Raw genomic sequence first — 25430 nt, 5'->3', positions numbered from 1 at the left:
CAAAGGTTAAGACCTGGGGAACGCTAAGAACCCGCTCAAGGTACCCAGAGCACCCCTAGAGGACGTGGGTAGGCGGTGGCTAGAGGAACGTTTCCAGGAAAGTTCTTCGGTAAACGTGTTCCACGAGGGGAACTCACTTCGGGGAGCAGCGGCGGCACCATGGACAGCACCAAGCCTATAGCGCGCTGGGGCGGGGACAGCGCCAGCGCGGGCGCCGCGAGCTCCGGGCGCGAGGCCGCCTTACCAGCCGATGCCTTGCGCGGGCTGGATCCCCAGCTCGGTAAGACAGGTCTGGGTGGGCGCGCCGGCATTCGCTCTCCGGAGCCGGAGCCGGAGCCGGAGCCGGAGCCGGAGCCGCAGCCGCAGCCGCAGACGGGGCGGGGCGGGGCGGGGCAGGGGCGGGCCAACAGCGGAAGGCAGGACCTAGAAAGCAGGTCCCCGCTTGGCTTCCCCAGCACCGAGCTGAGGCTGCAGCCCGCTGCCGCCGCGGGCGAGAGGGGCGGGAAGGGAGGCCGCGCGGCGAGAACGGCTGCTCTGACGCACCAGCCCGTCTCTGGGCGCCCACACGCTCCGGGGGCGCCCAGCTCCTCCTCCACCTGGGAGATGCCCGACTCTGGGCGACCAGACTGCTGTCTCCGCCGAGGCGAAGAGCCCTGGCCACATGACAGCTCAGACGGGCCCCGGCTGCGAGACTCAGCCCCTCGCCTCTGCTCTCCCAGGCCCTGAGGGCTTCAGACCTGCCGCGGCTCACAGCCCAGCGCCCTCCTTCCTCTCCGACACACCGTCCCCCACGGAGGCTCACTGGCACGCGGTCGGGGCAAGTTCCACGGGCGCTCTCCGGAAGCCCTGCCGCTGGCCAGAGGTGACAGACATCCGGAGTGGCTTCCGACGCAGTGGTCACCGCACGTCCTCCTGAGCGCCCCTCCTCTCCACACACCGGAGAGCCCGTCTCCTGAGCCAGCCATGGATCTGCCGGCGAACCTCACCTGCTTTACCCTCTCCACCCCCGCCCCTCTGGAGACCAACCGCAGCTTCGACGCAGAAGACCCGCGCCCCAGCCTGCGCCCGCTCTCCGTCTTCGGCGTGCTCGTCCTCACCGTGCTGGGCTTCCTGGGGGCAGCCACGTTCGCCTGGAACCTGCTGGTGCTGGCGACCATTCTCCGCGTGCGCACGTTCCGCCGCGCTCCGCACAACCTGGTGGCGTCCATGGCCGTCTCGGACGCGCTGGTGGCTGCTCTGGTCATGCCGCTGAGCCTGGTGCACGAGCTGTCCGGGCGCCGCTGGCAGCTGGGCCGGCGGCTGTGCCAGCTTTGGATCGCCTGCGACGTGCTCTGCTGCACGGCCAGCATCTGGAATGTGACGGCCATCGCGCTGGACCGCTACTGGTCCATCACCCGCCACCTGGAATACACGCTCCGTGCCCGCAAGCGCATCTCCAGCGTCATGATCACGCTCACCTGGGCGCTCTCCGCAGTCATCTCCCTGGCCCCGCTGCTCTTCGGCTGGGGGGAGACCTACTCTGAGGGCAGCGAGGAGTGCCAGGTGAGCCGCGAGCCCTCCTACACCGTGTTCTCCACCGTGGGCGCCTTCTACCTGCCGCTCTGCGTGGTGCTCTTCGTGTACTGGAAGATCTACAAGGCGGCCAAGTTCCGCGTGGGCCCCCGGAAGGCCAACAGCGTCTCCCCCGTATCCGAAGCTGTGGAGGTGGGTGTTAACGAGATCCTTAAAAATACTTGGCTTGCGTTTGCACAGGCCTCATCCCCAGCACATCTCCCCACACATGCGTAGAAAGTGGGACTTCTTAGTATTTTGGCGGGGGCTGGAGGGGAAGGGAGGGAGGTCGACGGGGAGAGTGAAAGAAAGCATCGCAGACTCTGCTCTGACTTGCTCAGATTCACGGAGCAGGTCACCTCTCATGGGTTCTTTCCCTATATATAAAACGAGGGATCTGGACTACATAATTCTACAGGGTCCCACTAGGCTTGAAAATTCTACGGATCTATAACATCCTTTAGAACGCCTGAGGAAGTTGGTGCCTGGGGCTGCACTAGAGAAAAGTGCAGCTTCCTGCATTTACAGTGGGGGGTGTTTGAGGAGGTGGGAAGGGAGGGACGGTCATCTGACTTGGCAAGAAGACTGCCATAAATCCGGCAAAGCAGGTCAGTGTTTCAACGCAGTCTATTTTTTTTCTTTGCCAATTGATTTTGCAAAGTGTGCTATCTCCTGGGTTACTGTCGCGCCCGGCATCCTCCTCTCGTCACGCAAGATTAAAGATGCTGTTTACACCTGTCTCAGAGCCTCTGCCCTCGTTATGTCTCTCACTGCCTGTGGCGCTACTTTCTGGGCCCGTCCCCACCCCTGATCAGACTGTCCGTGCAGCTGAGGACCACCTGCTTGCCTCCCGGGACGTGAGTAAAGCTGCGGGAGGAAATTAAAACGCTAAGGCAGACACTTCCCCAGCTCTTTACAGGTGGCATTGAAGGAACGGCAACTGCTACAGCACCCGTGAGGGCTCTTTTCTCACCTTCTCTCCATCCACGCTTTCCTGCTTTTTGTTCACTCTTGGTAACCTGACCCTACGATTCAAGACTCGGGGGCCATCAGAGTTCACATGAACCCACCGGCTCTGCAGGCTGCCCACCCCCTACCGCACTCATTGCCAAGGGTGACCCCTTGAGCCTGACTCACACATTTAAGTTAGATCAGAATACCACGCAGCGCCCATTTCTGTTACTGGCTCTGGGACAACAAAGGAAATTCAATTAAGCACAGTGAGAACATACTACAGGCTTGCTGCAAGCGGTCAAGCAATGATAAAGACATCATCTTTGCCTACAAAGAGTCTGGTCTAGTGAGAGAGACATGCATTGTGAACACCGCAATATGATTGTATTTTTTGAGAGTCAGTAGCTAATCCCAAGTATAACCAGTGAGTCAAACTTAGAGGAACCAGAGGTGTAGGTAGGGGAGAAAGGGGAGGGCATCCTCCTAGACACAAGAAGGAAAAGGGGGTCAGAGGGCACCTGTCCTTTTATCTAGAACAAAAGTCTCACCCAAATTACCCTCCCCTGCCCCAGGGAACATCTGGAATGTCTGGAGACGGTTTTGATTACCAAGACTTGGGGACAGGGTACGAACGGCATCTAGCGTGTGGAGAGCAGGGATGCTGCTGAACGCGGGACAACACGCAAAACAGGCTGAACAACAAAGAGCTATTCAGACCAAGATGTTCATAGTGCCAAACTTGGGAAACCTGACCTATTAGGTTTCTAAACAGGGCCAGGAGCGCTGATGGGCAAGAGTGCCAGCGCACTGCCTGGAGTGGCCGTGTGTGTGCGTCCACCCCGTTCCAGGTCAGGAACAAGGAGGCCGGCTGCCCACCAAGGCCCTCCTTACACAGACCCTCTTCTGCCAGGGCGCTTACCCAGGTAAACACAATTTGTAATTAATGCCAGACACCTTTAAAAGGGAAAAGCAATTATGCTTCTGTCTCAGAGGGCTTAGCGCGGAAGGAAGAGGGGTTTTCACTGCTCAGCTTTGGAGAGAGCAGAGGCAAAGCATTGTTTCATGTTCTTTCTCTGCCAGATAACTTTCAAAAATGGGTCCCTTGGCTTTGCAAAGCCTCTAAGTGATCTAGGGCTCTGCATGAAATGTGGCGCTGCCTCTGTCCTCATGCTACTGTGAAGGGTTAATTAAAAACCAGGCTTCCTGATTTCTCGGTGGGAGCAGGTGCCAACGTTTCTACATACAGTTTTACCACCAACTAGCCATGTCACCTAGGGAAACACAATGCGTCTTCCCTGTTCTGTATCTTCAGAGTTTTATTCAAATACATACTGAAAGCCTAACCCTTGTCAGACACCAAGATGAAAACAGGAAACACAAGAGAGGCAGGCCCTTGCGCCCTTGACAAAGTCTGATGAAACCACTACTGAAGAGCTGACATGAAGACAGAGCTGGATTTATGCCTTGCTAGTGTAAGGGACTGGGGGACTTCCGAGGTCTGAGTGGGTTGACATCATCTGTATGAGCAGCTTTGTTTGCTGGGCGTTACTCCAGTGGGAGTTTATTGGAGTGAGTCCGTCCCTGGACGCCTGACTTTCAGAAGCGAGGGACTGGCGCGTCTTGCAGGAACAAGTCCCCTGAGAGGAACTGCCCTTGACCGACAGAGTCCGTTCAAGACTGGATCCAGGCCGCACAACACTCAGACTCGCCCTAAGTTTAGTTCTCACCCGCCCCCCGATCTTGGTCCTCATTCAGCCAAAGCTTCGAGAGAGACCATCAAGGACTGTCCAGATCTTCACCACTGTTGTTGGCTCTCCTTGGAGAGGAAGTTTCACCTGTGGAGATCTGATGTTCAGACTGCAGTGCGCGTCAACCAACATACCCGTCTGTCGGAACAGCGCCGCGCGGAAGCATTTGAAGCTCTGGACAACAGATACTGAATCACAGTTAACCGACCAGCAGAAAAATGTCGGCCGGCTTCAGTTAGCAACGGGGATTTACTACATGTGGTAGCATAGGCTTCAAAGGCTTAACGTAAGTTCTGAAGATGTGCTGACGCTAGTTTCATTGATGCCTGTGATTTCTCTGAGGCAAGGAGGCAAAGCCTTGATTACTGAATTAAGGGGTGGGCTTCAATAGGCAATTGAAGTTCTTAGATAGGTGTCACGTGGTTGAATTAATCCGCTTGGAGTATGGCCCAGCATTTTCACATTGGTACAAAAAGGCACGTTCATGATAACCTAGGAAGAATCGATCTGGACTCTCATGCACTCTGGGAGTCTAATTAATCTTTCTGTCTGTGGTGTCTTTTGTCCATAAGGACTCCAGGATCACTGCTATTTCTTCAGTAATGCTTTGAATTATATACAGTGTACACATTTTCACGTACAGACCAGCTGTAATCCGATAATGTGTAAGGACAGCAGTACATTTTATCTGGAAGCGGGTTCTACTTATTAAATTTGCAGTTGTGTTACAGAAACTAAAGTATTCTGATAATGATGCTGAAATATCAGTAACAAGTTGGCACACAGGACTGGTTAAAGATTTTCATTGCTTGAATTTTTGAATTAACTAAGGTTCACTTTCCCTTAAGCCCTTTAAATAGCCATACCATAAATTTGTCTCTCATGATCTTATTTCAGCATCTGTACAACCAATCATTTTTTTAAAGAATTTTTTTCTCTGTTTTCAATTTTTTAAAACTTATTACAAGTTGATTTGCATGTTTCCTTTTCAGATGACTTTAAAATTTTAGGCTGAAGGAGCTATTGTTTTATAATTGTGGGGATAATGGTAGTTATGGTGACACCCATATAAACACGAAAGCTGCACTGTTGTACATCTGTAATTATAGGCAATTCCCCTTAGAAGTTTAGAAGGACAGGAAGTTGCTGGGTGATAATATCTCCCTTGGAGTGACTTCACTGGACAGATTTTAGATAGTTGTCATTTTGATTTTTAGCCAATAGGGGACATTGATTCTTTCAAGGATTCTTCTGCTGACAATATTTACAGGTGTTCTTGTCTAGGCTCCCAAATCTTTGAAAACAGAGGTGCTTTTGAATGTTTTATCTAGACAGCCATCTCTTGTATTATTTACTTTCTAAGGATATCTGGAAATGTCTAGCCCCATATTGGATATTTTCTAAATTGGCAATTTCACATTTAAATTTATTTTTTCTTATTAAATTCCCCAATTCAGGTTTGAGCCCATTTATAGAAAGACAGGATAAGATTATACTTCAGCTGTTGGGTTTACATCAGAATACTGCTTGAAAGTTTTCTGAAGTCTATTTTCTATACTTAGTTCATAATTTTGAATCCTTATTTAATCTTCTCTTAAAAGAAAGCCTCCTGAAATTTTGCTTTACATATTTTATATTTTTATACTTTAAATTTCCACAGCTGGGTTATATAGCTCTTCTCTTTTCTATCCTTCTAGTTTTAAATATTTTTCCTCACCTGAGGGAGATTTTAATTAACCAGTTGCTGCTGATCTGTAGTCCAGGACAGTAAGAATTTTGTTCAGTACTCTTTAAAAAGTCTAAATTCTACAGCAATTTTTTGCCCTTCTCCCTGAAGTTTAGAAAAATTCTTAATTATAGCCTGTATCTTAGCTCTAGACCAAGGTTTTAATTGAAATTCTATAGATTTGACTTCTTGTCTGGCAATTTTACAATGTGATTTTGTTTTTCCTGAGAAAATCCCTGAAGAAAGGATAGTTCATTTAGGAGGTCAGGTAAAGCTGAGTAGAAATATGGGAGATGTAGATGTGCAAGGTGGGGAGGTTTTGGAAAGTTACAAAATCTTTGAGACTAACTTAGAGTTAGAATTTTGTTTTAAGGTCTTAGCAGAACTAAAGAAGCTGACTCCCAACTGTTTAGTGTTTGTCTTCTAATTTTTCTAGAGTTGATCTTAAATATGTTAATTTATTGATTTTGACTTTCAGAAATTCCTCATTAATTAAAAAAATTTTCTTTCACATTTATCAAGAGAAATGCAAGAGTTAGCATTATAGTGCAATTTAAAATAGGAAATAGAAGTTCACAAAGGAGAAGGTTGCGACTTTGACTTAGACAAACCATGACACACAAGAAAAAGGCCACTACAGTTGGCCAACAGTTTGTGCTTGTGAATGGTGTCACAGATCCTTGACCAAAGGCCAAGAACGGGCCACATGACCACCAATCCAATGAGCTGGAATACCAACTAGACAAGGTGAGTTTTTTTTCATAAATTGACAGGATAGCGAGTGCCCTCACTTAAGTTTTGTGAAGAACCCAAAGCAAAGTTTGATCAGTTGCTTTTTCACAAATTGGTCATAAGTCTAACAGTCCCCAAATCATTAGCCTTCAGATCTGCCTTGGAATGGATTAGAGCTTATCAAGCCAATGCCTTATAGAACAATCCTTTTTATATTCAACAGAAAAAAAAAAAGGTATTCCAGCACAGAAAACAAACCACCCAACCTATGATAACAAGGCATTGCATATTTAGACAAACAACAGCGAAAACAAAGAAAACAACAATATAGTAAGTAGGTTATGGCATAAAAATTTTCGCTAAATGGTATACCTCCAAGACAAGAGATCTAATAGCCTTACACAAAAATGTAAGTCAATTACCAAACGGTGCACCTCTCAAACAAAGGTCTAGTTACTTGATACAAAGACCTAAGCTGAATGATCTTATTCAAAGACACACTTGGTTACAAATCCTTGTATAACAAAATACACAGCGTGAGAAGAGCCCAGTGGAGCTGGCTGGAACTCAGCTCACTGAGAGTGATTTGCATCTGCAGATCTAAAGGCAGCTGGAGTCTGGGGCGCAGTGGATGCACCTGCGGTCCAAGGATCCTGTGGAGGATCCACAAAATGATCTCAGCGGGCTCTCTAGAATGTCCAAGGATGATACAACCACCACACAGCATCTGAAATAAAAACGCTCCTTCGTATAGCAAGAGACAGCTACACTTGTCAGGCACCGTCTGCCAGAGCAGAATGGCCGTCATCTATGGGGACTGGGGACAGTGTTGAGTTCAGGGGCTGGGGGACACTCAGGGGAGCAGTGAGCTGACATCCCCAGAGTGGGGTTACCATGTGAGACTGCTGTTGGCTGACTGCAGCTCAGAGATGCACTTATTGGGGTGAGTCCTGCCCTAACTGGCTGACTTCCAGAAGTGAGGGCTGACACCGACTGGTTGGTTTGCAGGTGTATATTCACAGAGCTGCACTGTCCTTGAGCCACTGAAGGGGTTTACACAAGTAGCAAGGCTCTTTGTTAGCACAGCTACAGAACGGTTGGTCGTTTGCTAAGTTTGTGGGCATGTTCTTATTCTGCCCCTCGTGGAGCCCTCCTGAAGTGGGTAGGAGCATTTCTAGCTTGAACATCCTGACTCATCAGTACATCCTACATTGTGACAATGACCTGGTCTCACCTGCAAATCACCTGAAGCCAAACTTCCAAGGTAAGAGTCTTCACCCCTTAATTTCCATACCTACTACTGATGATAATCTATTGATTATCTGCAATATTAATAGGGAGGTGAAGCAGAATAGTTTGAGGAAATTAAAGAACATGCTAGATTTATGATTAACCAGTAAATAGTTATCTAACACATAACCTGCCGCCAGCCGCGGCGGGTCCTCAAAGTACAGCAACGATCGACGAGAGGGGGTGGGGAGCGGAAGCACCAGGGTGTGGGATCAGAAGGGCACAGACAACTGACGGTCGCAAGGCAAGTTTAATAGCACAGCACAGCCATCTATACACCCCTGAAGCAGGGACTTCGCAGAGACACTGTAAAGCAGGGACTTTGCATAGACATTTTTCTTTTTTTTTTTTTTTCCCCTCTCACTGTTGTGGCCTCTCCCGTTGCGGAGCACAGGCTCCGGACGCGCAGGCCCAGCGGCCACGCCTCATGGGCCCAGCCGCTGAGCGGCACATGGGATCTTCCCGGACCGGGGCACGAACCCGCGTCCCCTGCATCGGCAGGCGGACTCTCAACCCCTGCGCCACCAGGGAAGCCCCGCATAGACATTTTTCTATGGAACCGGGCTTCCGTGTCTCGGCTCGTCGCCACCATATCTGCATCAGCGGGTTTATTGCTTGTTCCACAAAGGCAGCAACTTCCCCTCCAGGGCTGCTTTTCCCAGCTTTAGGGAACAACCAGGGACTCTTGGTAACTGAGCAGGTCTCTGGAGCGATCTGGCCAAAGGCCGTCTCCTTTTTTACGTTCACACCATAGAGTCCAGGATGCAGACCAAGGAGAGTACGATCGGGCCCTGAGGCTTATGAGGGCCTTAATGGCGCCTTCCTCGGAGGGCAATGCTCGCCACGATAACCATTTTGGAAGAATGAGAAGTCTAACCCATAGGTACCTGTCCCCCCCGCCCCCCAAATTCACTTACTTGGAGATGTGAGGCTAATTGTTCACTTAGAAAATCTTTTCATGTGAATCTTAAATTGTGAGGTTTGTGCTTTAAATGATCCAGCACTTCAAAGATAAGTGGGAAAGGTGCAATTTGGCCTGAACGGTCACCTTTTTTTGCCCCATTACCTCTCCTTCTGTGAATCTACTAATGACCAGGCTGAGTAATTGACAGAGTCATCAATAGAGTCTGCTCTCCAGGGCTGATTAAGGCTTTATTGCATTCCCCGATGAGCAAAGAGCTAAGGAGTCGGTAAGTCAGAAAGCCATAGGGCGAGCAGCCAAATCAACCACCTAGCAACATCCGGAGGCTGAAACTCCCCAACAGCAAAGCCCCTCCTCCCAGCTGAGCCTCTGCTGCCCCAGAAGAGCCACTTCAGACCGATGACACTCTCACCGAGTGAGTTGGTACTGAATGCCACCCAAGAGAGGGACCCATAAAATGCTCAACATTTCTCATCAAGGTCATAGAGAGTGTGCTTTTCTGAGAAACACGGAGTTCTCTAACCTATGAAAATTCCTTATTCAAAGCAAACCATAAAAACAATGTATTTAGGAAAAAAAGTTGAACTTGAATTCAAAATAGAATTCTAAGAAGTGGGAGAAGACCCCACGGACCATTAAAAGAACTGTTAAAAATGAATTTAGATTCTTTGCTGGAAAGGGGCCCCGCGGATGTGCTCCCAAACTGCTGTGCTAAGAACTCAATGAGAAGGACCGTGGGTCCTACTGACAGAGAGAAATCATCCTGAAGACAAGCTTCGGAATAGAGTAACTGGGAAGTCGTTAAGAGTACACTTATGCAACATCGGAACTACCACACACTGGAAAATTCTTGTACATGCAGTGAACGCATGCTATGTTTGGGAACAGCTCATAAGAACCTGGGTACAGTATACTGGAAGGATCCAGGATTTCACAGAACAACTGCCAAATACCCGCACAAGCAGGCCCACACTTAACGGCACTTGACATTCCCTTACGAGGACCATGATGTGAAGTTATGGGTTTCCATAAAACTGTCTTATAATATACTTGGGCTAAAGAAATATTCGTATCCTACACTACACCCGGAAAACAAACAACCCTGCGATCCTGTGTCTCTCAGACGAATGAGGAGGCACTGGGCTACATTCTGATACGGCAGCCCCTTCGGATACAGGTCAGGACTGTGTCTGAATGTATCAGCAGAGTCTCAAAAGAGGCAGACATTCTCAGTGTCAATCGTTAGGAGAGAAGACGGCTCCTCAGAATGGAAACCTTGCAACCTTTTCCATCATGCGATAGCAAACTCCTACAAATAGAACGTGTAGCACTGGCAGGGTGTATCTCACCCTTCACAGAAGACTGGTCTTCCACCGGTAGTCCAATCGTGGGGCTCACTGTGTCTTGCGACGGGAAGTTGAGTATCTCAAGGACTAAGCATGGGCTTCTGGAGTCAAGCTGAAAAGGCACTGACCACAGGGAAGGCAGACAGGGAGCGAGGACGGGAGGGGTGGAGAGACTCCCTAGAGTGTGTCGTAGCTCAAAAGCCAGAATATCTAGTTATGTGTTGCTGTATTTATTTCTACTGTTACCCCAGGGCCTGTGAGTCTGGTTTAAATGTCCCGCTTTTCCACCAGGTGCGCTGTACGGAATGAACGGGAGGTCACAATGGCATCACAGCCCTCAGTGGCCAGTGCTCCAGCGAAAAGCTCTGAAAGGAAGGAGAATTTCTGAGGGATTTCAGGGTCCGGACCAGAATTATTCTTCCATTGCCATCTTTGGGAAATGGCTGACTTGAGGCCATTTTGGGATTGAGTTTTATTAAGGAAATCGGTAGTTTTCCCTATTTTCTTTATGCTGAAAAATGAAACTAAAACTGTGTTTGCATTTCTATAAATTAACTCCCTGAAATGCATTCCCAGATATACACTAATAAATAAGAAAGGTAACTACGGTTCCATCCAGGGGTGAGACTGGGAGAGAGAAATTTTCACTTCTTATTTTATATGTGCTTTTCAGGGTTGCAGAAAGAGGAACTATTTGTTTCAATATTCACGATCTTCTGTTTAATTGTGTAATGCTTGGGGTTTCACTGTTTTTCAAACAGATGACAGGAAGGCTATCACATAAATTTAATAATTCATACATGAGCTAACATTCCTTTAACTACAGTGTTCCTATTTTCAGCTCAGTAATTCTATACGATAGGGAAGTTAGTTCCGCTTGACTCCGATTTATAGATGTAGCCATGAACTGGTTACACGAGTTAGATTAAAGAGACAGACCTTCCGACCGCGTCCGTTGCCTGAAAGGCTGTGGGCCGCCGGGGCGCGAGCTGGGTAATTCTCCTTTTCGAGCACACGGGGGTCACAGAAGGCGGAGCTGGGAAGAGGATTTAATGTCAGGATAGTCTCACCACTAGGGAATGACTGATCGACCCAGAAACTGTCCCACACTGTGACTGGAGCAATCGATTTGCTCACTTAGCAAATCAGCTGCAAGTTCCTTATATTTAGGGGGCCTCATCATCAGACACCCCTTATTCCAGTTCCCCCGAAGATCTAAAAAATAGGGCTGGAATGGAGGAAAGAGCTTCCTTTCCCAGGAACTCCAGCCCCTTAGAGAAGGGATGTGAAGCTGGAGAACGTAGTTCAGTGGGAACCTGCCTTCCAGAGGACCTGAGAGAACCTACGTGGAGGGACTCTGAGTTTAGAGTCTCTGTTTTCCATAAAATTCGGGGGAGGGGGCGGAACACAGAATAAACAGGGCGATAAACATCCTGGTGAGCGAACTGTCCCAAACAGTAGAATATGTTCTGGAAGCACAGCAGTAGGAGCCTTATACCAGAAGAAAAGTTCTAGAAAATTCTAACTTTTTAGAGGGGATTCACAGAAACCCAGAAAGTTGTAGATTTTGGAATACTGGGTCCTACGTGTACAGGGTTTGATAAGCATTTAGCGGGCTTCTGATTACTCGTGTTCCGTGGTCATACATTGTATAGACTGCACGACCTGCTTACTTCTGTTGTTCCCTGTTGAACCGACGGCAACAGGGACTCACTCCACTGTCGCTGCATCATTGCAGACGTTCCTACTCTCCCTCCATTTCTGAGATGTAAGCAAACACCCAGCTCCGTCAGCACGTTCTCATAGCCGAGGGTGGTCCACACATGCTGCCCAGTCCCTGCACCGGACAGTTGCGGACTTTCTCTTGAAGTGGATGTGCGGGCCTCACGCCCACCCGTGTCTAGGTTCAGCCCACCCAGAGCCAGCAGGCATGAAGGTGGCTCTTCCTGAAGCCTCTGCTTACCTTTTCCAGGTGAAGGCCTCTGCCCGGCGGCCCGAGACGGTGTTCGCGGTCCGCCACGCCACTGTCACCTTCCAGACAGAAGGGGACACGTGGAGAGAACAGAAGGAGCAGAGGGCCGCCCTAACGCTGGGCGTCCTCATTGGGGTGTTCGTGCTCTGCTGGACCCCCTTCTTCACCACGGAGCTCGTCAGCCCCCTGTGCTCCTGTGACATCCCCGCCACCTGCAAGAGCGTCTTCCTGTGGCTCGGCTACTCCAACTCCTTCTTCAACCCCCTGATCTACACGGCCTTCAACAAGACCTACAACAGCGCCTTCAAGAACTTCTTCTCCAGGCGCCGGGGACCGTGAGGCCGGCACAGGCAGGAAGTCTGCCCGAGCTCCATCTACTTCCCCACCCCCACCCGGCACCGCCTGGAAGAGACAAGCCTCCAAGTTCCCCAGGGCGACCCTCGGAGCTGAGCACCTCACTTCTGCACTCCGGGCAGCAACGCGAGTCTCCACAGGCAGTACTGGGGACCCCGTTTATCCAAGGTATCTGCGATTCCTCACCCCGCACCTAGCAGCCACGGACTTGGCCCACAAAGTGCCCTTTCTTTGCAAAATCCACTCCAGCGTGGTTACTGTCCTCGTCCCAGGGACGTCAAACCAGGCAGGCGAGAGGTTGAGAACAGACAGGAAACAATGAATAAGAAGCCACAGTGGGGACATCTGGGGAAATAGGAAACCATAACTGCAAGTTTCCGGGAAGAGTCCCCATTTCGAATATTCCATCCTACAGTCCGAGGAAGTATACACCCTAATGCTTACTGTGTGCGTCCCAATATTTGGCCACAAAAGATTGTCTTCAGACGTATACTAAAGTACACAGCGGCATCTGCAAGGCCAGGCGGTACGGCTTTACGGTTCTCTTTATGGCAACCACACGCACACACCAGACCCACTGAGGAGACAAACGTTCCAGTTGGCGAGTTTATTCTGAAATGCAAGCCATCAACTTGGAACAGGAACTAAAAGTCAAATCAAATACCTCCTATTTTAAAGCAACTCTTCACAACACAGAAATATCTACTAGTTCCGCAGAATCTGTCAAACTTGCTCATTTACTATGGGTTCCATTCGTATGGAATCTATTCAAATGTTGCTGAACAAAGACTTTTATCCTCAGATCATGAAATTAGAGTAACACAACTGTCAGAAGTTGCTGACTTCTTAGATATAGTTTCATAACCAAGGACTATGAAGGCATATTCACCAAACACGTGCACTTTAAGGAGATCGTTGATTAATTTGCTAGCTGCTATTATTCATTGGTATGTAAATACCTGCTGTGAGGCCAACATTGGTAACTAATGAGAAAGCAGAAAAATGGTAAAAGGTGGCCTCAGTCCTCTGCAAATTAACACTTTTATATAACCATGAGGCAAGACAATTAAATGATGATGCAGTGTTTATATGATCTTACAAAACCCTAGCCATTGTACAAAACTTTAAAAAGACCTTGGACAATAAAACTGCTTGTGGTCTGCCTATGTCCCTGATTCTCTGAATGCATGGATTTAAAAATTATGTATTATAAGTCTTTGAATTATTACAACACATATATAGTATTATATGTATTATTTTGTACATACTAAGCTATATCAATTGATATTAAAAATAGGAAATGTATGTCCATCTGTGGTCTTGCTTTGAAGTTTAGTCTTGCATTTACTGCAAAGATGGCTTTTATTCAAAGAATGGGATCAGATAAGGAAATGTTACGCCACTTGTGAAGTCTGAGAGTGACTGACAGCGCTAACTGCAGATCTCCTATCTACACATTGGAGCAAATTCCTTGAACAATTTACTTGGAAAAATCCTTAGATTTTTCCTTCTTTCTGTATATATCACTTGAAGCACTAAACCCACAAATATTTTAAAGTACCAACTGTTCATTTATTCAAGTTTCCTTCCCCACTTCCAAAGCTTCATTAAGTCCCCCATAGCAGAGGAGAATAAACTCAGACGTGGGGACCTGGAGATACGACATCAGAATCAAGGGTAAAATTTTTAAAGTCTATTCTATCTGAAAGTCCACATGAAATTTTTCATCTTAGTCTATAATTTCAGTGTCTGACCTACACTTACTATTTAAAAAAAAGCTTTACTTCCTTCAAACTTTTTACTAAAGTGAAGCTTTAGGAGGATGTGCCACATTGTCTGGCGGCTTCTTAATATTGCTTGACTTCTCCAAGATTCTGTACACTTCGTTGGAGACATATGTTATTAATATCAATCTCCCACTGAGGTTATTAGTATTTCCATAAGATGAGTAAGTCCCTTTACTATGGCTGTTCAATATATATTTAGCACCTCCCAGGTGTTACTTAAAATATACGTTGTATAAAACACACTCAATGTGCAACCCAGAGCAAGAAACACTGTCTACAAGAAGGACGAAGTGGCAATTACTGAGTTATTTTGCTTCTATTTCAATACCGAAAATTGTTTATGACTGGGTAGGAAATATTACAAGGTGCAAACGGTGACTGAGCTTGGGTGTCCAGGGTGCAACTCCAGTATTTGTGAAACGCTTTCACTTACTTTTGACTGCTAGTGTCTTATCAGGTAAACAGTGTGAATCATCAACAGTAGGTAACGTACAAACCTCAGCCCCTACTCCTTGTGCCATGATGTCATAACCACTTTTATTGGATGAAGTACTCAGAGAAGTGGGCGGATTTCCAGCAAGTCCCGAAACAGATATCTAAGAGGAACTTCTCCTGCGCCCTTTATTTCAGCTCCTGTAGATCGCGTCAGTTAAGTGACCCGGCGCCCTTGTGCTGATCCGGAAGGATACTTGAGGTTAACTTCTGTACCACAGATGCCTAAACCACACGACTTTCGGCGAAGTGTGCCGTGTTGCCCTTCCCATCTTCTGTGAAATGATAGGCTGGAGATTCTCCCTGACGCCTCCTAATAAGCTTCTCTCAATTGTTGTTCACTCTGCAAACACGCTGGTGGTGGAAGGAGCAGCTCTGCTCTGTGCGGCCGGAGCTCAGCCTCTGCGGGCGACGCTTCTGCTTTACCAGCTCCTCCGCGTGCGTCACACTCTGGCCCGGGGAGGACCGGAGGGCAGCTGCAAGACTGGAGGGGAAGGAGGGCTCCTTGCCCCTGCCGGCGTCGCCACAGCGTGGTTCTTCACCGCGGCAGCAACGGGGTGCGGCCAGCAGCAGCGGTGGGTTCCACGCCGCTGCTTTTCCTAGCCTCGTGGGATTCCCTCGCAGATGCCGGCACCGGCCAGCCGCAGCTCCCCTCAGAGGTCTTAGTCCCAGCTCTGCGGAGGCCCCCCAAGCCCCGGGGGGCAGCACCCTTTTCCACGGGTCTCTCTGTAGCGCGCCCCCATCGTGCGGCCCTCCTCGCAGCCTTCAGCTGTGGCTCGCCTGGGCTCTCCTCTCAGCTCGGCCTGTCTCCCCACAGCGCTGGGATGAGCTGATCCCCTAGTCCCTGCCTCTGTGATACCGACACGAGCCTTTGGCCCCTTCAGCTCGCTGCTACCTGATGCACAATTCTTCATATTGAGTTCCCTCTGTCCCAGCCAGCCTCCGAGTGACACAGGGGACAGGGCCACGCGCGGCTTGCAGGCTGGGCCTGCGCAGTCTCGGGGGCCCTTCAGCCCCAGTGGGCCACGGCCCTGACGAGGACTGTGTCCTTCCCGGTGGCCCGTGTCTGGCTGCTGCAGGGTCCGTCCCAACAGCACGGGAGCACTCCGTTTTGTCATGCCCTTCGGATTCAGAGCGGCTCACACTTCCTGCACGTATTCCGGGCAGAGACGTTGCCTCTAGCTGTATTCCGGATGCTTCTGTGTATAGGAATGAAGAGTGCCGAGTCCCCGACATCCGCGGGAGGCCTTGAGAGTGGTGGCAACTAACATGGTCGCTGCAGCCTTCCCGTCTCCACCTTCTCTCCAGCCGGCTCTGCTGGAAATGAGCTTGGGGGTTGTCAGGGCTGACTTATGTGCCCCCAGAATTCGTACGTCAAAGTGCTAGCACACAGTTCCTCAGAATCTAACTGGACTGGAGATGGGCCTTCATAGAGGTGATTAAGGTAAATGAGGTCATATGGGCGGGCCCTGATCCTCTGAGACTGGTGGTGTCCTTATAAGAGGAGATCTGGACACAGACACTCACCGAGGGACACCCTGTGAGGACACGGCGAGAACGGAGTCCGTGTGCCAAGGAGAGAGGCCTCAGGAGGAGCTGGCGCCGCTCACGCCTTGATCTTGACTTCTGGCCCCCAGAAGCGTGAGAGAACGGAGTCCTCTTGTTGAAGCCGCCAGGCCTGTGGCGCTCTGCTGAGGCGGCCCGGCGCACTCCTGCAGGGGAGCGCGCACGTGCAGGGGGGGCGGGCTGCAGCCCCGCAGTCAGAGTTTCCCCGTGAGCGGGGGGAGAAGGGGGTCTGGCGCACCGAGGCCTCCTGCTTGGCCTCAGGCAGGCTGCCCGTCTCCCACCAAGGGTGCCTCTGTCTTGACCAGGCACCTTGAGATGGGAGGGAGGTCCCGGCCGCAGACGGGAGAAGGTGGGCTGCAGCGCGAGGGGTAGCGGTGAGTAGCAGGGGCCGCGTCTCTCGCTTGGCTTTTTCCCCATCCTTCCTGCTCCTCGAGGTGGGTAGGGTTTTCCCCAGGACATTCAGTTATTCCTATGGCTGCACTACAGGGGCCGCAGGACAGGTAAGACAAACAGACAACGTTTATAACCACCCTGCTGGTCTAGGGTCAGCAAGAAACCACGCCACTAATTAATACGATCCCTCATCAAGGCAGCCTTTTGACAGGATCAGTTTAAACACAGACTTTTAGAATCTTTTAGACAATGCGCCGTTTATCTTACGAGCTGAAATTTCTTTCTGTATTTTAGGACCAATCTAATGTTCTAATCGGGTCAAAGAAAGGAAGGACCTAGGGAAATAACCCCTGCCACGCACAGGACATTTCACAAGCGCAGCTGGAGAAAAGTGCCGTCAGTTAGCCCAAAGCCACATTGGAGGAACACGAGAAACAGCCCAACGCTTCTGTCCATTAAGTTGTGGTATTAAAAAAGGCCAGCAGGTGAATATGAGAGAGAAGTGGGCCAATGGGTTCTTAAGGTCACTGAAAATACGGTGAATGTGAAGATGACTTGTGTGTGCGTGTGTGTGTGTGTGTGCGTGTGTGCGTGCGCGCGCAAACACGCGTGTGATTTACAGAGAACGTACAAGGCTGCAAAGTTTAACAGCCAGGAAGAGGGCCCTAGACCGTGTGAGCTTCAACACAACCAAGAAGCAGAAAACGCTGAAGCCCTCCGTGCAGCAGAGCGGCTTCAACACTGCAGCCCCGAGGCATCGGCTCCAGCCGCTGAGCCTAACACTCTCTCTTCCTGGGTGCTCGTTTCCCCTCTGCTGGGCTACTCCTCTCCTCCTGCGCCGGTACCAGGCTCTTTGCCCACACAGCCTTCAGGGTTTGTTAGGATTCCCGGTAGATATCAAGGTATTGTTATTGTTTTTCATGGTCATGGTTTTCCCATTATTGTTAAATACTATTTTCCAGCTGGACCTTACTTACTATCCACTTGTCTGGCTTCAGATAAAATGCTGTTGGCATTTTTAATGAGGATTGCATTTAAAAATGCCCGCATGCTTAAATTAACTTAAGAAGACTGTCAGCTTTATGACATGCCCTCAGCTGAGGTGGGGAGCCTTGTGAATCTTGAGTAATGATTACTAATGGGTAAGTCTCGATGAGGCAGAGCTAGTCTTCAAACCTGAGCCCTCAGTAACCATTACCTCTAAAGAATCTGAGCAGCTTTCCTTTCACAAAGAGGGGGTCGGTTTATTCTCTCTCCACAGATGGAAGGAACGAAACTGTAATTTTCATGCCTGAAGCCCAGCTGCCCCTCAAATTTGTGCTGAGAGGTCATACATTTCCCCCTTCATATTTAAGTCAAAGTTTGAGTGTTGCTATTTGTAGCAAGCAAAGCATGTTTACTTGTCACTTTCCTGCTCCTGACTCACAGCAGATTCTGGAACAGAGATTCATTTTCCTTTAGCAGCCACCTTCCTTTCCCATGAATTCTTCGGAAGTTCATGGTAGGCCATTAGGAAACTTGAATTGACCCAGCGATTACGCCCATGAAAAGGTCACTGCATTGGCAGTAAAAGCCAGAATTACACAGGCCCCCTCCCAGCGGGCCTTGCTCCATCACAGAGCACCTGTTACTGATGGCCGTTCTGACCCCTCGGTCAGCACCGAGTTCCACAGCAAGCAGTAGAATGTGGGACTTACCACGTGGCTTACTGCACAGACAACCCAGACTGAACTCATGTAGAAATCAGCAGGGCAGCTCCTTTTGAGAAGCTGGCTGTAGCATTTCCCAGCCACGGTGGGTGGTGGGCAATACCCACATCACCCCAAATATGCCACCTTGCCAGTGGCTGTGCAGACCACACCCCCCGCTGATCAGGGCCGCCCTGCACGGACCACTCCTGGGATGCCGGGCCTCAGGTTCTCCGTCAGGGGAGGAGAAGCAAGGAATGTTGAGGCTTCACTCTTGGGGGATTATTCAAGAGAATCTGGAGTCTGGCTTTAGAAGACAAATGGAGCCTCGATGCTCAGGGAGAAACTTCCCAAAAGGCTCAGGCTGGGAATGGGAGCCAGAGCTGCACCTGTTCACACACATAGAAAAAGAAAAGCCATTTAGAAGAAGACCCCCTACAGTTTTACCCTGTCTATGATTTGAAGGGAGCAAGAAGTGAAGAATATACTGAAGGAGAAGTTTTCTCTGACCCACAGGGCCCAACCCCAGCTTTCTCTTAAAGCCCAGGCCGAGCGAGACGCGGAAGGATAATCCGGTGAGGTGGGCTCCCGTCGCAGGGCAGCTGGCTTTTATTTTACAGATGATTTTGGTGTGACTCGTCTAGCCAGAGATCAACAGCTCAAGTGACTGGCTTCCAAACTGGTTTAGCAATAGGACCCTTCCATCAAGTGCATACATTCTCTGCAAGACCTTAATAGAAGAAACTAGACACTGTGGGGCTCACACAGTTTTCCTCTCTCCCATCACTGGATAACAAGGAGCCATAAAGCATGCTGGCTTAGTTACCGCCTCACGAATACTGCGTTTTTTTCTCTGCTCCGTGAGGCCACAATCCTAATGGGGGCTTTTCTGAGGTGATGACGTCCTAAAGATTATGAATTTTCTCTCTCTGGATACAAAAGAAAGTAGGTTTCTGATATAAACACTTTGAGAAGAGAAGAACTAGCCTGAACGAGTATTTTCTCCCTGGTGAAGACTGACTACTTTAAAAAATAATAAACATATTTCATTCACCACTTCCTATCCTAGCTATGCTTCTGTGCTTTACTTGAAGTGTTAAGCTAGCAAAAAAAAAAAAAAAAAAATTATTTCCCTCCTTGGTCCTTGGAACATTTTGAGGCAGCTTATAAGAAAACCAGACAATAAGATAACTGTTGTAATAAAACCCGTAAGCTCGGAGGAGTCAAGATGGCGCTGTGGGAGAACGCGGAGTTAGTGTCTCCCCACAACTAGGGCGCCTGCTGGCGCTGGTGGGGGACTCTGACGCCCGAGGAGACAGGAAGAACCCCAAGGTGAGCCGGTAGGACATGGGGGGACTGAGGGCGGGGCGAAGTGGGGGACAGACAGGATTGGCGCCCCTGAGGCCGGGGAGATCAGTAGAGACAGGTGGGAGGGGCCCTCCAGGACCGTAAGAGCGGGAGAGGAGCGGAGGGCGTTTGTCCTGCCCACTCGAGCCCAGGAAGCTGGTTGGGCTCCCAGGGGCGGGGGGCACGCCTGGGCCCTTCTGCTCCTTGAGCCTAAGCCCCGCCCCCCGGGTCCTGAGCATAGGCCCCACCCACCACCCAAACCTCACCCTTGCTTAGGCCCTGCCCTCCACAGCCAAGGCCTTCCCCCCCCTTTTTATTTATTTATTTATTTATCTTTTCCCTCCTCCTCTTTTTACTATTGTGGTACTGTACCTTACGGATGTTGATTCATCTACACTTTTATTTTTATATTCTTTCTAACATACCTGTAAGTTTCCTGGTCTAATTTTATTTTTTACTTTGTTATTGTTCTTTTTTTTTCTTTTTTTTCTTTGCCACCCTGCGTGGCTTGGGTGAACTTGGTTCACGAGCTGGGGGTTGGGCCAAAGCTCCTGTGGTGGGAGCTCTGAGTTCGAACCACTGGACTAACAGAGGACCTCAGACCCCAGGGAATATTCATCGGAGTGAGGTCACACGGAGTTCCTCATCTCAGTGCCAAACATCCAGTAAGACCAGAACACAATCCCACTCATGAAAAAAAAAAGTGAGATGGCAAAAAAATATGTCACAGATGAAGGAGCAAGGTAAAAACCTACAAGACCAAATAAATGAAGAGGAAATAGGCAATCTACCTGAAAATGAATTCAGAGTAATGATAGTAAAGATCTCGGAAAGAATCTCGGAAATAGAATGGAGGCACGGATTGAGAAAGTACAAGAAATATTTAACAAAGATCTAGAAGAACTGAAGAACAAACAGAGATGAACAACACAATAACGGAAATGAAAAATATCTAGAAGGAATCAATAACAGAATAACTGAGGCAGAAGAATGAATAAGTGAGCTGGAAGACAAAATGGTGGAAATAACTGCCGAGGAACAGAAAAAAGAAAAAAGAACGAAAAGAACTGAGGACGGTCTCAGAGACCTTGCAGACAACACTAAATGCACCAACATTGGAATTATAGGGGTCCCAAAAGAAGAAGAGAAAGAGAAAGGGTCTGAGAAAATATTTGAAGAGATTATAGTTGAAAAATTCCCTAACATGGGAAACGAAATAGTCACCCAAGTCCAGGAAGCACAGAGAGTCCCATACAGGATAAACCCTAGGAAAAACACACCAAGATACATATTAATCAAACTAACAAAAATTAAATTCAACAAAAATTATTAAAATCAGCAAGGGAAAAACAAAAAATAACTTACAAAGGAATCTCCATAAAGTTATCAGCTGATGATTTTCAGTGGAAACACTTCAGGCCAGAAGAGAGTGGCAGGATATACTTAAAGTGATGAAAGAGAAGAACCTACAACTAAGGTTACTCCACCCAGCAAGGACCCCATTCAGATTCCATGGAGAAGTCAAAAGCTTTTCACACAAGCAAAAGCTAAGAGAATTCAGCACCACCAGACCAGCTTTACAGCAAATGCTAAAGGAACTTCTCTAGGTGGGAAACACAAGAGAAGAAAAAGACCCACAAAAACAAACCCAAAACAATTAATAAAATGGCAGTAGGAACATACATATTGATAATAACCTTGAATGTAAATGGATTAAATGCCCCAACCAAAAGACACAGACTGGCTGAATGGATACAAAAACAAGAGCCATACATATGCTGTCTACAAGAGACCCACTTCAGACCTAGGGACATATACAGACTGAAAGTGAAGGGATGGAGAAAGATATTCCAAACAAATGGAAACCAAAGGAAAGCTGGAGTAGCAATACTCATATCAGACAAAATAGACTTTAAAATAAAGACTGTTACAAGAGATAAGGAAAGATACTACGTAATGATCAAGGGATCAATCCAAGCAGAAGATATAACAATTATAAATGTTTATGTACCCAACATACAAGCACCTCAGTACATAAGGCAAATGCTAACAACCACCAAAGGGGAAATCGACAGTAACACAATAACAGTAGGGGACTTTAACACCCCACTTACACCAATGGACAGATCATCCAAACAGAAAATAAATAAGGAAACACAAGCTTTAAATGACACAACAGACCAGATAGATTTAATTGATATTTATACAACATTCCACCCAAAAGTGGCAGAATACACTTTCTTCTCAAGTGCACACCAAACATTCTCCAGGATAGATCACATCTCGGGTCACAAATCAAGCCTCGGAAAATTTAAGAAAATTGAAATCATATCAAGCATCTTTTCTGACCACAACACTTGAGACTGGAAGTCAATTACAGGAAAAAAACTGTAAAAAACAAAAATACGTGGAGGCTAAACAGAGTGCTACTAAATAACCAAGAGATCACTGAAGAAATCAAATAAGAAATAAAAAAAATACATAGAAACAAATGACAGTGAAAGCATGATGACCCAAAACCTATGGGACACAGCAAAAGCAGTTCTAAGAGGGAAGTTTATAGCAATTCAATCTCACCTCAAGAAACAAAAATCTCAAATACACAATCTAACTCTACACTTAAAACAACTAGAGAAAGAAAAACAAAGAAAATGCAAAGTCAGTAGAAGGAAATAAATCATAAAGATCAGAGCAGAGGAGCTTCCCTGGTGGCGCAGTGGTTGAGAGTCTGCCTGCCAATGCAGGGGACACGGGTTTGTGCCCCGGTCCGGGAGGATCCCACATGCCGCGGAGCGGCTAGGCCCATGAGCCATGGCCGCTGCACATCCGGAGCCTGTGCTCTGCAACGGGAAGAGGCCATAACCGTGAGGCCCGCGTACCGCAAAAAAAAATTTTTTTAATAAATAAAGTGGAATGATACTATTTTAAAAAAAAAGATCAGAGCAGAAATAAATGAAACAGAAATGAAGAAAACGATAGCAAAGATCAATAAAACTAAAAGCTGGTTCTTTGAGAAGACAAACAAAATTGATAAACCCTTAGCCAGACTTATCAAGAAAAAAAGAGAAAGGATGTAAATCAATAAAATTAGAAATGAAAAAGCAGAAAGCACAACTGACACCACAGAAATATAAAGGATTATTAAGAGACTACTACAAACAACTATATGCCAATAAAATGGACTACCATGAAGAAATGGACAAATTCTTGTAAAGGTACAATTTTCCAAGACTGAACCAGGAAGAATTAGAAAATATAAACAGACCTATCACAAGTAATGAAATTGAAACCATAATTAAAAATCTTCCAACAAACAAGTCCAGGACCAGGTGGCTTCACAGGCGACTTCTGTCAAACATTTAGAGAAGAGCTAACACTGATCCTTCTCAAACTCTTCCAAAAAATTGAAGCGGGAGAAACCCCCAAATTCATTCTACGAAGCCACCATCACCCTAATACCAAAACCAGAAAAAGATATCACAATGAAGGAAAATTATAGACCAATAACACTGATCAATATAGATGTAAAAATCCTCAACAAAATACTAGCAAGCAGAATCCAACAGAACATTAAAAGGATCATACACCATGAACAAGTGGGATTTATCGCAGGGATGCAAGGATTCTTCAATATACGGAAATCAATCAGTGTGACATAACACATTAACAAATTAAGGAACACAAACCATATGATCATCTCAATAGATGCAGAAAAAGCTTTTGACAAAATTCAACACCCATTTATGATAAAAACTCTCCAGGAAAATGGGCACAGAGGGAACCTACCTCAACATAATAAAGGCCATATATGACAAAACCACAGCAAGCATCATACTAAATGATGAAAAATTGAAAGCATTTCCACTAAGATCAGAAACAAGACAAGGATGTGCACTCTCTCCACTCTTATTCAACATAGTTTTTCAAGTCCTAGCAACTGCAATCAGAGAAGAAAAAGAAATAAAAGGAATCCAAATTGGAAAAGAAGAAGTAACATTGTCACTATTTGCCGATGACATGATACTATACACAGAAAATCCTAAAGATGCCGCCAGAAAACTACTAGAACTAATCAATGAATTTGGTAAGGTTGCAGGATACAAAATTAATGCACAGAAATCTCTGGCACTCCTATACACCAACAACGAAAAATCAGAAAGAGAAATTAAGGAAACACTCCCATTTACCATTGCAGCAAAAAGAATAAAACACCTAGGAATAAACCTGCCTAAGGAGGCAAATGACTTGTACTCAGAAAACTACAAAACACTGATGAAGGAAATCAAAGATGACATAAAGATGGAGAGATACACCACGTTCTTTGACTGAAAGAATCAATATTGTGAAAATGACTATACTACCCAAAGCAATCTACAGACTCATTGCAAACCCTATCAAACTATCAGTGGCATTCTTCACAGAATTAGAACAAAAAATTTTACAATTTGTATGGAAACACAAGACCCCGAATAGCCAAAGCAATCGTGAGAAAGAAAAACAGAGTTGGAGAGGGCTTCCCTGGTGGCGCAGTGATTGAGAGTCCGCCTGCCGATGCAGGGGACGCGGGTTCGTGCCCCGGTCCGGAAGGATCCCACATGCCGCGGAGCGGCTGGGCCCGTGAGCCCTGGCCGCTGAGCCTGTGCGTCCGGAGCCTGTGCTCCGCAACGGGAGAAGCCACAGCAGTGAGAGGTCCGCGTACCACCAAGAAAAAAAAAAGAGTCATGTACCACAATCTTCATTGCAGCACTATTTTTTTTTTTTTCCGGTACGCGGGCCTCTCTCTGTTGCGGCCTCTCCCGTTTCGGAGCACAGGCTTCGGACGCGCAGGCTCAGCGGCCACGGCTCACGAGCCCAGCAGCTCCGCGGCATGTGGGATCCTCCCGGACCGGGGCACGAACCCGCGTCCCCTGCATCGGCAGGCAGACTCCCAACCGCTGCACCACCAGGGAAGCCCCCATTGCAGCACTATTTACAATAGCCAGGACATGGAAGCAACCTAGAGTGTCCATCGACAGATGAATGAATAAAGAAGATGTAGCACATATATACAATGGAATATTAGTCATAAAAAGAAATGAAATTTGAGTTATTTGTAGTGAGGTGGATGGACCTAGACACTGTCATACAGAGTGAAGTAAGCCAGAAAGAGAAAAACAAATACCATATGCTAACACATGTATATGGAATCTAAAAAAAAAAAAAGGTTCTGAAGAACCTAGGGGCAGGACAGGAATAGAGATGCAGACGTAGAGAATGGACTTGAGGACACGGGGAGGGGGAAGGGTAAGCTGGGACAAAGTGAGAGCGTGGCAGGGACATATATACACTTCCAAATGTGAAATAGCTAGCTAGTGGGAAGCAGCCGCATAGCACAGGGAGATCAGCTCGGTGCTCTGTGACCACCTAGAGGGGTGGGATAGGGAGGGTGGGAGGGAGACGCGAGAGGGAGGGGATATGGGGATATATGTATGCATATGGCTGATTCACTTTGTTGTACAGCAGAAACTAACACAGCATTGTGAAGCAATTATACTCCAATAAAGATGTATTAAAAAATACTTT

At 47.6% G+C, this 25430-nt stretch overlaps 1 protein-coding gene across 1 annotated transcript; it reads left to right on the top strand.

Annotated features, from left to right (window-relative positions):
- Window positions 1–434: 434 nt before the first annotated feature.
- Window positions 435–13906, top strand: HTR5A (5-hydroxytryptamine receptor 5A). Its single transcript, XM_059074784.2, has 2 exons — window positions 435–1704; window positions 12242–13906. Exons 1-2 carry the CDS (start codon window positions 964–966, stop codon window positions 12578–12580), a joined length of 1080 nt encoding a protein of 359 aa, XP_058930767.1. The 5' UTR covers window positions 435–963; the 3' UTR covers window positions 12581–13906.
- Window positions 13907–25430: the final 11524 nt, after the last annotated feature.

This window comes from Kogia breviceps, chromosome 9, assembly GCF_026419965.1.
Source record: "Kogia breviceps isolate mKogBre1 chromosome 9, mKogBre1 haplotype 1, whole genome shotgun sequence".
NCBI classification, from domain to species: Eukaryota; Metazoa; Chordata; class Mammalia; order Artiodactyla; family Physeteridae; genus Kogia; species Kogia breviceps.
This window is presented reverse-complemented; position numbering and strand designations above follow the sequence as displayed.